At 47.6% G+C, this 15,349-nt stretch overlaps 1 protein-coding gene across 1 annotated transcript in view; it reads left to right on the top strand.

Moving 5' to 3' along the window:
* Positions 1-1,743: 1,743 nt before the first annotated feature.
* The window catches only part of SMPD3 (sphingomyelin phosphodiesterase 3), a 71,804-nt gene continuing 58,198 nt past the window's right edge, over positions 1,744-15,349 (top strand). Inside the window, exon 1 of the mRNA XM_015429711.1 lies at positions 1,744-3,087. Coding sequence (XP_015285197.1) covers positions 1,744-3,087 — 1,344 coding nt within the window. The remainder of the gene's footprint in view (positions 3,088-15,349) is intronic.

Here is a 15,349-nt window from a genome sequence, read left to right as displayed (position 1 = left end):
GAGGTAGACAAAGCTAAGATCAGCAAGAGCAGAGTCTCAAGCGTGAAAGATGATAAAATCCCCTCTGGAGCTTTTAAATTCGGGTATGCTTTTTAAGAACTCTTGATCCAATTCAACACTCAGCAAGGGCTCCAAGGCACACATCAGTCCCCGGCTGCTTCCACGCAGGGGCGGGAAAAGGAAGCAAGCAGCGTGGAAGTGGGTGGGAATAGCATCCGCACACCTTGCCCCCATGCCCCTCGCTGCAGGGGCTGCCTCACCCCTGTCCCTTCCCCTTCCCGGCCATCATTCACCAGCAGTCCACACTACCACCCCACAGCCCAGCAATCCACCTTTCCCTTCCCTCTTCTCTGACAAGCTGTGCTATAAAGCTACACCTCGGCTCAGCTGTGAAACAAACAAACAAACAAACAAGCCTGTTAAAGGGCTAAAAGAAGGGAGGAGATGTGGAGCTGAGCGCAGCCATTTTGAAGGTGGAGTTTAGCCCTGCCCTCTCCCCTTATTGGCTGCAGGTTGAACATCTGCATGAATGCTCTGCCCCCAGCCACTACATAGTTCCTCCTTTCAGGCAGGTCAAAGGAGGTTTTCAAGGGGGGAAGCCCCCAAGGGGGGAAGTCATGAGAGACTCATGAGTCATATTCACAGTGAGCATGATATCATGTGGATCTCTCCTTAAATGCAGGGGTATCCTATTGTCCAGTTAGGATACAGACTTTTTTCTGTATGGTAGGTCCATTCCTCTGGAATGACCTACCCAAGCTGTGTGTAGAGAGCAGCTTTACTCACCACGTTCAGGAGGAAAGTACTAGAGATCTGTTTTACTCCAGAGGAGATATGTTGGAGGGACAACTGTTCGGGCTACATTTGAACTGCATGTATTGGTTTTTAACGTGATGCTGGAATTTTATGATGTTTGATGTTTCTGCAGCTGGAGTCTACGGAAATAAAACAGGGTATAACTCGCTTAAATAAGTAAAGCACCTTGGGTTGGATCAACGGAAAGGATTTTCATGCAGATGTCCCCACCTTCCCCTCTAGACATGCCTCCCATTGAAAGAATGTTCAGATGTACGTCTGTTATTCTCTGAGATGTTCCATACATTTTCATGAGTCTCTGAAATCATAGGATGGAAAAGTAGACAATCCTGCAGAAATAAATGAATGGGTTTGTACATCTTTATCTGCATTCTCTCCCCCCCCCCCCCGGTCATAAACCAGTTCTCTGCCTAGGGCGTGCATTGCATAAGATGGATTTTTTTGGTGTGATGGGGAGAAGCACGTTTGGGGGACAAAGAGTTGGACTAAACAAACATTGTTAAGTATGTTGTCAAAGGCTTTGTGCCTCCTTTGTGCCTACTACATATGAGAAGCTCCAAAGGGCAGATGACCCATGTTACCTCCAAGCTCTTGGATTTTTCTGTGTCCTCCTTTAAATTACTGACAGACTGTGGCATTTTCTCCTTTTTGTCTTTGCAGGTGATCTTTCTTACTGGTCTGGAATGGCTTGTTGCTGTGAGCAATGAAACATTCTGAAGCACGCAGACTCCAACAGCCCGAAGGACCCATTGACTCCCTTTCTTCTTACGATAACAAAATGAAATGGTGTGCCTAAGGTGATAACTGCTGACCGCAACCTTATCAGGAGCCCCCCCTCCCCCCGTCCACTAACAAGTGTCCTGATGGATGGCTGACAGAGGTGACACCATGTAGAAAGTCCTGAAAGGGAGTCCCAACGGAGTTGCAATGGTTTTATACACTTCCCCATTTCCCAACGGCTTTCTATCAGCGCTGCATTCTTTCTCCTGGGGCTTAATCTTCCCATGCTATTGGCTCGGAGACCGGCTCGTGGCCTCGTTTGTGCCTACTACGTACGAGAAGCGCCAAAGGGCAGATGACCCATGTTACTTCCACGCTCTCTGTATCTTCATCACCACTCCCATCTACCTAGCACTGCTCGTGATCTCCCTTCCATTTGCCATAATTGGTTTCCTGCTATGGTCCCCCCTCCAGTCTGCCCGACGACCATATGTTTATTCCAGGCTACAGGACAAAGGCCAAATCAATGGGAGCACGTTGCTCACCGAGTGGAAAGCCGCCAGCAACGGGAAAAGCTTTTGCTTTGGCAGCGCCAATGTTTGCCTCCTCCCGGACTCCTTGGCGAGATTCAACAATGTGTTCAATACGCAAACACGAGCTAAGGAAGTTGGGCGAAGGATCCGGAATGGGGCAAGCAGGCCTCAGATCAAGATCTACATCGATTCCCCCACCAACACGTCCATCAGTGCAGCCAGCTTCAGCAGCCTGGTCTCCCCTCAAAGTGGTGATAGCAATAACCGAGCCGTCAGTGCAGGCATCAAAAGAACAACATCCATGGAGTACAAAGGGGATAACTCGGGTTCAAACAACAGTGAAGAGAGCAAAGATGCCAAAGTTGGAGGGGAAACCAATGAGGGAGAAGATGGGAACACGTGCATTGTGCGGATAGGTGGAGAGGATAACGGCCACATTTCAGACCCAGAAGCTGATGGCACAGGGGGGCAGATGAACAGCAGGGGGCCAGCAGACCGCTCACCAGAATCTGAAGCAGAGAGCCTAAAAGGACAGACCCCAAATCATAAGCAGAAAGAAGGGGATTCTGGGAGTCTGGATAGCTACACTGCCTCGCGAGAGTCCCTAGTAAAGGCACGGGCTGGAGATGGCACGGTAGACCAAAGCACCGTCAACAGCAAGCTCCTTTACAAGGCCTCGCTCATGAAGAAGACTTCCGTGCGAAAGAAGAAGAACACAGACGAGGCCTTTGACCATGAGATCTCCGCTTTCTTCCCTGCCAACTTGGACTTCCTGTGCTTGCAGGAAGTGTTTGACAAAAGGGCAGCGGAGAAGTTGAAAGAACAGCTCCACCATTATTTTGAATATGTTCTCTATGATGTTGGGGTCTACAGTTGCCACGGCTGCTGTACCTTTAAGTTTGTGAACAGTGGCCTGCTTTTTGCCAGTCGCTATCCAGTCATGGATGCTGCCTATCACTGTTATCCCAACGGAAAAGGAACAGACTCCTTGGCTTCAAAGGGGGCCCTGTTTCTCAAGGTAGGACTCTACCCATGTGCTGCTCTCCTTTAGGAGGTAGCCATGGCTCAGTGCATGCAAAAAGTCCCAGCTCCAGTTCTCAAGATCTCCAGTTAAGTAGAGCATGTAGCAGGTGATGCAAAAGACCTCCACACGAGAGCCTGCAGAACTGGGTACAAGGTCCAAATGTTGACGGACCAATGGGTTGACTCAGAAAAAGGCAGGTTTATGTGTTCATGTGTCCTTTTGATTGGCATCTGTTGAGCAGGGTTCTGTGTCACTTGTAGGTTTAGAGAGCTGTAGAGGAATGGAATGTCTCAGAGCACAATCCAATCTATCTTTCTTGTGTGTGTGTGTTGTGTATGTGCTGTTATCAAAAGCCACTTGCAATTTTGAATACGCGTATGAGTAAAGTCTCTGTGGCTTCCTTTGGCTCCGCATAATAGCTCAAGGAGTTCACAGCTCCCATGAGCTTTGAAAACCCGGCTTTTGCACAGTGGTGCTTGTTGAGCAGGGCTTGTTGTCTAGAACCTGGATGAAAAATAGACAAAACTGCTGTGTTCCTGCACAACTTGCAAAAGCAGTTTGACAATAAGATTCTTTACTGCAAACTTCTTCATGATTCAGAAGAATCTGGCTCAAGTCTAAAACGAACCATCCAGAAATTCTTAGCTTTCATTTTCTTTACGAGGAAGTTCCTAGTCCTCATGGGATCAAATACGACCCCTGTGCGGCCTCTCTTTTCCTGTCACCTGTCCCTAGAGCTGTGTGTGTGTGTGTGTGTGTGTGTGTGGTGCAAATTATTTGAAAATGTGAAATATGAAAGGAGAATAAAATATTTTAAAAATGAAGAATTTTTATGTAACTCAGTCCTCTCTGCCCAGGCAGAAGGCCCTTCTTGAAGTGAAACCTGCATGCTTACACGCCTGGACAAGAATGAGTCATTCTGCAGAAGATGCATTGATACACTATTACCCCCAAAGTGAACCAACTTGTGGTGGAAAGTGCCATCAAGCTGCAGCTGATTCATGGGAGCCTTGCAGGGTTTTCAAGGTGAATAGAAGTGGTGAGCCATTGCCTGGTTCTGTGCAGTGACCCTGGACTTCCTTGGTGGTCTCCCGTCCAAGTACTAACCAGGTATGACTCTGCTTAGCTTCTAAGATCTGATGACCTTGGGCTAGCCTGGGCCTTCCAGGTCAGGGAAAACAAACTTAGTGGCGTCTTAAAGCAAGAATCTTATAAGAGACAGCTGAAGAGCATCCCCGACAAAGTAGCTGAGCTGCATGGCTTAGCAGAGTCCCTTAGGCATCCGTGTCTTGGCCAGCTGCAGAGAACACTAGCAGAAACGTGGTCAGTCCATCCCTCTCAGAGCTGAGAGCTTCTAGACTCCTGTTCCTTTCAAGCTGGCTTATCCTGATTAACAAATGTGACTTCCACACACGATTCCCCCCACTGTGCATTCATTGCTACAATGGATGTAGAGGCGTTTTCAGCTGAAATGAAAGATCTACGTGGGGATGCTGAGCTCTTTCACTCCATTTTCCCTTACCGTTTCACCCACCTCTGCACCACCAGAGGGCTCTTTGCCATCATTCTAGATGGATGGATGGATGGATGGATGGATGGATGGATGGATGGATGGATGGATAGATGGATGGATAGATGGATAGATGGATGGATAGATGGATGATAGATGGATGATAGATGATAGATGGATGATAGATAGATAGATAGATAGATAGATAGATAGATAGATAGATAGATAGATAGATAGATACACACACACACACGAGGAGTATCTATGTCGCTGTAAGTGTAGTGATCATAGCTTCCACCAATTAAACACATTCTATATTCTAAGGCAGATTGTCATTAGAATCATTTTAAGCAGTCTTTTTGTGGATGGGGGCAGGGATCGGAGGGAGGACAAGCACTGTGCTGAGACCGTTGCCAGTCCTGAAATAGTTTGTACTTTTAAAGACATATTTATTTATTTAGACATTTACACCCTATTTTTTCTCCCCAGTGGGGATCCAAAGTGGCATACGTTGTTCTTCTTTCCTCCATTTTATCTTCAAAACAACCCTGTGAGGCAGGTTAAGCTGAGTGTGTGTGACTGGCCCACGGTCACCCAGCAGCCTTCCATGGCAGAATGGGGATTCAAACCTGGGTCTCCCAGATCCTAGTCTTCTGACATTCTAGCTCCTCCGCCATGCTGGCTTTCCATTTCCATCTCAAGCTGAGAGACAGAAGAGACGTTGGGGAATACAACTCATACTGCCCCCACCACAGAGGCTGCTCTGACCCTGGGGTATCCCTGCACAGAGTGGGTGGAAGCCCATACCACCACCATCACTAGCTGGTGGCCCCCACAAGGGGTGAGTGGCAACTGCTGCCACCACAGGTTCCCAGTCCCTGCCCTGAACGTGGTGGACAGGTGCAAAGTGGGAATAAGCCACCACTGCCAGGAAATGCTGGCCCCCACCTGATGCAGGTGGGCGAACATGGCAAGCCTGCACCTTCTCTGGCCCCTCTGTCAGCGAGTGGTGGGAGCAGTGGGGGTCAGGGCCAATGTTCCCACTAAGCTGTGGAGTCTTGTGAGCAAGAATTCTGTTTTGTGAGCTCCTGACATTAAAGTTGTGAGTGAGCAATTTGGCTATTGCATCAATTAGTTTGCTCTGCAGCCATCCTTCCTGAGCTAAGACAAAACCGTGTGAGCCAGAGGCTAAAATACTGTGAGCTGGCTCACACTAACTCAGCTTAGAGGGAACACTGGTCAGGGCCCTTTTTGCCTCCCACTCTGCCTGTTTTTAGGAGACTACCTGTTTTTAAATACCAGCTACAGTCTCACTGAACAGTTTTCCTCGCCTTAGCTCCTATCTCCTTTGGTGACAGGGAGAGAATAGAACCATTTCTTGCAAGGGTGAATCTAAGCAAGGTGTACTGGACACCGGAAGTGCTACATAGACAATAAGCATTATTAATTGGACTGATTCTACCTCAAGGCCCAACTTTTAATGGGTTCTGCCTTTCTCAATAGCTCTGGGGTTTTTTTAAAAAGCCCTTTGGAGAATTAGAGGTCGCTGCTTAATTTGCAAATGGGAGCTGGTTGCTTGGAATCCTCCAAGATTTATAGTGTTCCATTTGCAAATACTTCTCTCTATGTATGTGAACAGCTGTGCTGATGAAGAAGGGACTGAAAGTACAGCCAGAAGTTTGAAGGAAAATGTGGAGTCGTTGGATTGCCAGCACCTTCTCTGTGTCCCAGCTGATCTTCCACTCAGCTCAAGTCTATGAGAGCTGAAGGATAAAAGCCCTCGAGAAAAAGCATTGAATGTGCTGTGACCAGAGAAAGAAATCAGCTGTCTGTACATCTCAGCTTAGAACCATAGAATCATAGCGTTGGAAGGGACTTCCAGGGTCATCTAGTCCAACCCCCTACACAATGCAGGGCATTCACAAATATGTCCCGCCCACACCTCAGTCACGTTTGCACTCTCAGCAGTCTTTCACTCACCAGAGGCTTCCAATAGTAAACCACACTTAGTCCAGTGGTAACTATATACAGGAATTTATTTACAGTATTTACAGCTCTCCAACAAAGTGCTTCACCAGACTCCATCCACCATCAAGGGGAAATATACAGTGGTACATTGCTACATATATACACATGACCAGCCAATCAGAACAGTGCTGACTCATTCTGACTGTGCCTCAGCTCTGCCCAGTCCAAACTGGCTGAAACTAGATTATCACAGCTGTCAGCTGTCAGGTAGATCCTAGAGATCTAGGTGCTGAAACTTATACACCAACAACCCCCAGTGACCACTGTTCCATGCCAAGGAGATGGCAAAAAACCTCCAGGATCCCCGGCCAAACTGGCATGGAGAACAATTGCTTCCTGACCCCTAAAATGGCAATCGGCATTTCCCTGGGCATGTAAGAAAGGGCCTTGAGAACTAAGCTCTGGTGCAACCCTTCCTGCCCTCCCTTCTCATGATCTGCTGAAGTTCACAGAATCAGCACTGCTGTCAGATGGCCATTTAGCCGCCATGTAAAAACCTCCAAAGAAGGAGAGCCCACCACCTCCCGAAGAAGCCTGTTCCACTGAGGACCCGCTCTAACTGTCAGGAAGTTCTTCCTAATGTTTAAACAAAAACTCTTCTGATTTAATTTCAACCTGTTGGTTCTGGTCTGACCTTCTGGGGCAGCAGAAAAGAACTCTGCACCATCCTCTATATGACAGCCCAAGTACATGAAGATGGTTATCATATCACCTCTCATTTAATGAACCAAGCCTCTAGTCCTTATGGCTGAGGCTTGAAAGGTCCAAACCATGCCTGCTGAAATCTCAGAAGCCAGAGGGCTGGGGATTTCCCACAGCTCCTTGCCCCTCCTTAGGTAGCCCCCCCCCATCACAGTCCTCCCAACAGCAGAAGATTACTTGTAGTGTTGCTCAAATGCCCGTGGGTTCAGCTTACAATCTGTTCATCACTCACAAACGTGGAGCTGATTTTGGGGTTGACTAATCATTCGCTGTGACCTGATTTGGATGGCCCAGGCTAGCCTGATCTCATGAGATCCTGGAAGCCAAGCAGGGTCGACTATGGTTAGTACTTGTATGGGAGACACCCAAAGGGTACCAGAGTCACTATACAGAGGAAGGCAATGGCAAACCACCTCTGTTCACCTGTTGCCTTGACAATCCCATGAGGGGTTACAAGTTGCAGTTGGCTGCAACTTGACAGTGCTTTCCACCACCATTCGTCTGCTCATGGAGCCGTTTGTGGCTGTTTGGCAGGTTGGTTCACTGTGTTCCCTTCCTAACATCACAGCACAACTGGCTTTGTGTGTGCACGCTCATTTTCACACAGCTTAATTAACTCCTGCTCCCTCTCCCTGTCCTTGCTTCTCTGTTGTTCTGCTCAGCAGGCAGTTGTTTAAATAGACAGTTAATTCAGTCACAAATCAGATAAATCAGTCATAAATAAACACAGTGGGTTTGGGGAGGGAAATAACCTACAATTTGGTGTTCATCTAAGTAGTCCTTAGCAACATTAATGGCTGTCGATCAGTTGGGATTGGTGGTCTTTCCATACAGGCGAAAACATCATTTTGGGGGGAAAATGATGCAAACTTCAGCAGGCTTACGAGTCATTCGGCACTGAGCCATACCAACCCAGTAATCAGCTCACATCTGACCACTGCAGTTGAACAAGGTAAATTTAACTGCTGAACACATTTGCAAAAAACACAACACCTCTAGTTGCTTCCATGCTGAACATCTGACTGGACCAATCAATTTGCAAGGCCAGCAAATGGCCTGTAGCAGATTGTGGGCGATTTCTCACTAGAGCTGCCTCGCAGCACAGCGCCGTTCGCCCAACACAAACATGTCAATTTCACACCCGAGGCTGCGGGGCTGCATTTGACTCAGGGCTTCGCCCGATTTCCTCCGCAGTTTCATGATCCTCAAAAACCAGGATCACGAAACTGCGGAGGAAATCGGGGGAAGCCCCGAGTCAGAATGCAGCCCCAGAGCTTCGGGTGTGAAATTGCCATGTTTGTGTCGAGGCAAACGGCGCTGTGCTGCGAGGCAGCTCTAGTGAGAAATCGCCCTGTGTCTCAACAGTACCCAACAACATAATTGCCTTGTGCCTGCACTGCACTACCCACTCAACACTGCATCTGAACCTCTTTCCATCCTCATTCAGCCATTGTTATGTTTGCCAGTGTGGTGTAGTGGAGAACTGGATTTGATTCCCCACTCCTCCCCTGAGGCTTACTGAGTGACCCTGGGCCAGTCACAGTTCTCTCAGAACTCTCTGAGCCCCACCTACCTCACAAGGTGCCTGTGTTGTGGAGAGAGGAAGGGAAAGGCAAGAGTAAGTCGATTTGAGACTCCTTAAGGTAGAGGAAGGAGTTGCAGTAGCTCAAGTGGTTAAGACGCTGAACTGCAGGCTGGAAGTTTGGTAGTTCAGCTGTTCGAGACCTGAGTGCCGCATGACGGAGTGAGCTCCCGTCTCTGGTTCCAGCTCCTGCCAACCTAGCTGTTTGAAAGCAAGAAATTGCAAGTAGATAAATAGGTACCGCTTCAGTGGGAAGGTAACAGCATTCCATGCGCCTTGGCGTTTAGTCATGCTGGCCACATGACCATGGAAACGTCTTCAGACAGTGCTGGCTTTTCGGCTTGGAAACGGAGATGAGCACCGCAACCCTAGAGTCAGATTCGACTGGTTTTCGAGCAAGGGAAACCTTTACCCTTTTAAGGTAGAGGAAAGCAGGGTATAAAAACCAACTCTTCTTCTTCTTCTTCTTCTCCTTCTTCTTCCCAGTAAGCTCACATGTACCACTGCCCACTTTGTAGTCATCAGCTGGCAGTGGTGGTTCCACCGTTATCTCATGTGCCATCGTGGGCAACCATGATCCCCACTTTCTAGTGGTGCAAATGACTGCATGCATTGCCTCTGCTCAAGCCAGTGGACGAGGTTATGAAGATATGAACATTCCAAACAGGACCATAAAGACCACCAAGTAAGACCACTGGCCCATCTAGTACCATTTTGGCTGCTCTAATTGCCAGTGGCTGTGCCTTTTGCTGTTCAGAATTTTCCTACAACACGGCAAACCTCTCCAGAATTTGGGAATTGTTCATGTCACGCACACCCTGTTCTGTGAGTGCATTTGTTAGAGGTTAAGGGATTAGAAACCAGCCTGCTTCCAGGGCCTAAAGCAGAATCATTGATTCATTACCCATCTGGGCAAGTTGGCAGGCAGGAGTCTCTCCCCCCACCCCATCCCTACCCTTGCAGGGAAGCAAACCTCTTTTCCACATACGAGGAGGACTGATAGGCTTAATTATTGATTTGGTGTCTTCGCTTAAATCACCACCAAGTTAGGAATGAGTAGCCAATTTACTGTTATAACTTCTGAGACACCACAAGCAGAGAAGCTTGCCCAGACTCCAAGCCAAGTGGGAATACCTTGGGATGATATTGCAGCAATTTCAAAAGGGTGTACAGAGCATTAAAGATTGCACAGGACCAGTGCAAACTTATGCATGCTGAAAGTCTATTGATATCGGTCATGAAGCTTGTTCAGTCATGAGCTGGATTGTGCCTGCTGCATATTCTCACTCTCTGTCTAATATGTTCTTGTTGCTAGCTAAAGATCTAAATGAGCATGGAATCTTTACACAGTGAGTGATTAAAATATGTAATGTGTTGCCAGAGGATGTAGTGATGGCCACAGGTGTAGACAGCTTTAAAAGGAGATTAGATAGATTTGTGGAGCAGAGGTCTATCAGTGGCTAGTAGCTATGGCAACTAAAGGGAACCTCCACATTCAGAGGGAGTCAGCCTTTGAACCCCAGTGCCAGGAGGCAGCTGTAGGGTAAATCCAGGAGGCCAACATCAGGGGAACGCCTCAGTTGTTGGCCCTCCATAGGAACTGGTTGGCCACTGTGTGAGGCAGGATGCTGGACTAGATGGACCACCAGCCTGATGTAAGAACATAAGAACATAAGAGATGCCAATGTTGGATCAGGCCAAAGGCCCATCCAGTCCAACACTCTGTATCACATAGTGGCCAGAAATACCAGTGCCATCAGGTGGTCCACCAGTGGGGCCAGGACATTAGAAGCCCTCCCACTGTTTACCCCCCCCAAGCACCAAGATGACAGAGCATCACTTGCCCCAGAGTCCCTATCTATACCTTGTGGCTAATAGCCACTGATGGACCTCTGCTCCATATGCTTATCTAATTCCCTTTTGAAGCCGTCCATGCTTGTAGCTGCCACCACTTCCTGTGGCAGTGAATTCCAAGTGTTAATCACTCTTTGGGTGAAGAAGTACTTCCTTCTATCCGTTCTAACCCGACCGCTCAGCAATTTCATGGAGTGCCCACGGGTTCTTGTATTGTGAGAAAGGGAGAAAAGTACCTCTTTCTTTACCTGCTCTTTCCCATGCATAATCTTATAAACCTCGATCATGTCACCCCTCAGTCGTCTTTTCTCCAAGCTAAAGAGCCCTAAGCGCTTTAACCTTTCCTCATAGGGAAAGTGTTCCAACCCTTTTATCATTCGAGTTGCCCTTTTCTGCACTTTTTCCAAAGCTATAATATCCTTTTTAAGGTGTGGTGACCAGAACTGCACACAGTATTCCAAATGAGGTTGCACCATTGATTTATATAGGGGCATTATGTAGCGGGGTTCTTCTTATGAACTTAACTAGTTTATAAACCCAAGAAGGTTTTTGACTTGTTTTTCTTGAGCAGTAGGGAAACGCACAGAAAGTGTTATTTTTTAATTTGTTTTCATATTCTGTCTGTTTTATTTATTTTTTAAAAAACCAATTCATATTCTCTCTGATTGAGATTAATTGTATGAGTTTAGTTACTGTGGCTGCAAACATAAGCACACTTGCCTGGGAGTAACACTTTCCAAGAATAACATAGGATTTACTTCTGAGTAGATTGCTCGCCGTATTCTGTTTTGATTTTCAGTGGTTTCAATAGGAAACCCATTTCCATCAGTAACATGATTTTCCACCCAGATGGAATCTGGCTGACAGGATTTACAGCCTTGCCAAGCAGCTCCTGCCTACCGCATTTTAGACAGAAAGAAGACTTTCTGACTTCCAGAGTGGGCACTTGAACGTGTGATAACATTGGTATGCCTCTAGTTATTTTTCCTTTCTTGGTGTGGGGGACGACGCTATTTTTAAATAAAACTAGAAAAGCAGGTGATACAGGCGCCAAAAGCTACAGCAGACATTTCTAGGAGTTCTGGAGATTACTGATTATCACAGTGTGTAGTAATCAGACGCAGAATATATATATATTTAAAGGATGCTCAGTCTGGATTTTTGTGAGTTAATTCCCCAGCGTTCAGATCAAGGAGCAAATTGCTTTTTAAATGAAGAGAGTTTCAGAAGCAGTTTGGGATATTCCACAGGGGAGGCATCTGTACCAAGGAAAGAAGTCCCAAATTACCCTGGATTTTTGCAAGCCTATGACATACTCCCAGACAGTTCTTTGGATAAATCTAGCCATTGAACTGGTTATTCACAAATCGCAATGCATCAATCCTTTGAGGTTTTATTGCCCTTCTTGGATTTCTCCTCCGTACCCCCTGATCTCAGCCTGTGGGTTTCTCTTAGGAGCACCCTTGCCAGTTTTTAGACACAACCTCTTTAGTCCTCTGAGGTAATCTAGATATTTCTTGCCTTACCCTGGTTCTTCTCTCCTAAAGTTCTAATGTGAGCCTTGGATAGAAGCTGCATTTTGGAGATATCCCAGAGCCTTAAGAGCAAAGAAGCAATCTGGATCTCTTCCCCCTTAAAAGAACACTAATATTCTTTTTCTTGGCTTTCAACTTTTTCCTCCTCCCTTCATGTCAGAATGAGGAGTAAAGTCAATGGCAGCTTCCATATTGACCCTGCTACTGTGCCTTTGGCAAAAGCCTCACATGTAGAAAGTAGACAGGCTAGTGACAGTTGTCCTGGCATGAGTGTGAGTGTGTGTATGTATGTAAATAGGCATTAAGTTGCAACTGACTTCTGATGACGCAAGCAAGGGGCTTTCAAGGCAAGTGAGAAGCAAAAATAAAAAATTAAAGTTTAAAAAGAGAAGCAGAGACCATTTCCGCAGTCATGAAATTGCCCACATTGATGTTTTTGAAACTGCGCGTTATGTGAAATTTTCCACAGTAGATTTTTCCTCACCAGGCGCAAACCCAAAATTTTCTCCTCCTTACGCCGCATTTTCAGAACTCACTAAAAATGGGAATTCTGAAAACACAGAGAAAGGAGAAAAAACCCTTCGGGTTTGCACCTGGTGAAGAAAAATCTACTGCGGAAGATTTCACGTAAAATCATAGAATGTTAGAGTTGGAAGGGACCTTGCAGGTCATCTAGTCCAACCCCCTGCACTCTGCAGGAGCATATCCAAAAGATAGCCCTATAACATATCCGAAAGATGGTTGTCCAAGCTCCACTTGAAAAAGTCCAGCGAAGGAGCATCTACCACCTCCTATGGCAGTCTGTTCCTCCGCTCAACCACTCTTACAGTTAGGAAGTTTCTCCTGATATTTAGCCGGTATTGACTCCCTTGTAATTTCCACCCATTAGTCTTGCAATCCAGAGCAAGAGAGAGTAGATCTGCTCCATCTTCTACATGACAGCCCTTCAAATATTTGAAGGCTGCAATCATCTCCCCTCTAAACCTTCTCTTTCCCAGGCTAAACATACCCAACTCTTTCAGCTTTTCCTCATAAGGCTTGAATTCTAACCCTCTCACCATCCTAGTTGCCCTTTTCTGGACACGCTTGAGCTTGTCAACATCCTTCCACACAGTTCTTTGGATAAATCTAGCTATTGAACTGGTTATTCACAAATCGCAATGCACTACCACCTCTCGTGATCTGGACACAGTGCTTCTGTTAATGCATCCTAAGATTGCATTAGCTTTCTTCGCAGTCACATTGCACTGCAGGCCCATGTTTAGCTTGTGATCAACCAGAACACCTAGATCCCTTTCACATAAGCTGCTGTCAAGCCAAGTCCCTCCTATTCTATATCTGTTCCTTAGATTTTTTTTGTACGTAAGTGTAGGACTTTGCACTTATCTCTCTTTTTTTAAAAAAACAACATTTTTAATTGCTTTTCTAAACTACACACACCTATAGGGTTTGGGGATGGGAACAAACTAAAACTATGAGTAGCAAGAGATTGTTAATACAATTGTTTAAAGCAGGGGTCTTTTGGGGCTAGAGCACGCCGGAGCGCTGCTCCGAGAGCCCAGGAGCTGGCAAAATGGCGGCGGTAGTAAGCCCCGCCCCCAGCTCCCCCCCCCGCTACGGCCTGTCGCCGGCGTTCCAGGCCCGCGCTGAAGCGCTGCAGCCCCAGGGAGGCCCGAGGAGCCCGTTGCTGCCTTCCCAGGGCCAGTGCCGGAGTGCTGTGGCCCTGGGGACGCCCGTCACCGCCTTTTCGGGGCCCACGCCGGAGTGCTGCGGCCCAGAGGAGGCCAGGAGAGCCCCCACCGCCATCTCCCTGGGCCAGTGCTGGAGCGCTGCTGCCCAGAGGAAGCCAGGAGAGCCCCCCTGCCGCCTCCCTGGGCCAGCGCCGGAGCGCTGCTACCCAGAGGAGGCCAGGAGAGCCCCCCCTGCTGCCTTCCTGGGCCAGCGCCGAAATGCTGCGGACCGGAGGAGGCCAGAAGAGGCCCTCTGCCGCCTCCATGGGTAAGTGAGGGATCCGTGGGGGGTGGCGGAGGCTTGAGTGGGCACATCTGCTCCGAACTCGGGATGGGAAACCACAATGAACCACTTCGATTCCTGCAGCTGAAACTATTGCAGTTCAATTTAAATGGTGTGTATGGATCTAGATCACTGCTTTAATTCATATGGTTTGTGTAGGTGCAAGTTCTGCCTTCCCATTCCTATTCAGAGCCACTCCTTCCACATATAATTATACTAAGAGCGTGCCCTAAAAAATCAGACTGTAGCACTCTGCCGCTGCACATTGCAGAACAGTTAGTAGTGGTGATGATAGCTCTGTTCTGATGATGCAAAAAGATCCTACATCAAATGCCTAATTACAAGGGCTCACAGCACCATGATGTGCAACATCGGGAGTGCCATAGTGTTCTCTAGGGGTTCCCTTGTCCATAGGTTCACCGCCTCCTCCTTGGGAAATTCTTGCAGATTTGGGGCCAGTGGCTGGGGAGGGTGGCGTTTGGAGAGAGGAGTGGGCTCAGCAAGAACTTAATTCCATACAGCCCACCCTCCAAAACTGCCATTTCCTCCAGGGGAGTAGTCTGGAAATGAATTTCATTTCCAAGAGACATCCAGGCCCCACCTGGAGGTTGGTAACCTACCTCCCCCAGGATTCCTTTCTTTCCTTCTCTTCTACACCAAATTACTTGCTTTTGATTCCGAGAAGTGATTGGGTTTTCTTGGCAGGCAACCTACAGGATGAAAAGTCCGTGTCTCCTTTATCTATTGTTTGGTCTAAAAGGGGGTGGGGTCTCTGGGCCTGACTAATCCAGGGATGTTGGGTTGCCAACCTCCAGGTGGGGCCTGGATACCTCCTGGAATTACGGCTGAACTCCAGACTACAGTGATCAGTTTCCCTAGAGAAAATGGCTGCTTTGGAGAGTGGATTCTATGGGCATTATACCCTGTTGAGGTCCCTCTCCAGACTCCACCACCAAATCTCCAGGAATTTCCTAACCCAGAGTTGCCATCTCTACAGGTCAGCCTGCTCCATTCCAAAACCTGGGGTGATCA

This window comes from Gekko japonicus, unplaced genomic scaffold (assembly GCF_001447785.1).
Source record: "Gekko japonicus isolate JY-2015 unplaced genomic scaffold, Gekko_japonicus_V1.1 scaffold815, whole genome shotgun sequence".
NCBI lineage: Eukaryota > Metazoa > Chordata > Lepidosauria > Squamata > Gekkonidae > Gekko > Gekko japonicus.
Note: the sequence above shows the minus strand (reverse complement) of the source record. Positions and strands in the feature narration are given on the sequence as shown.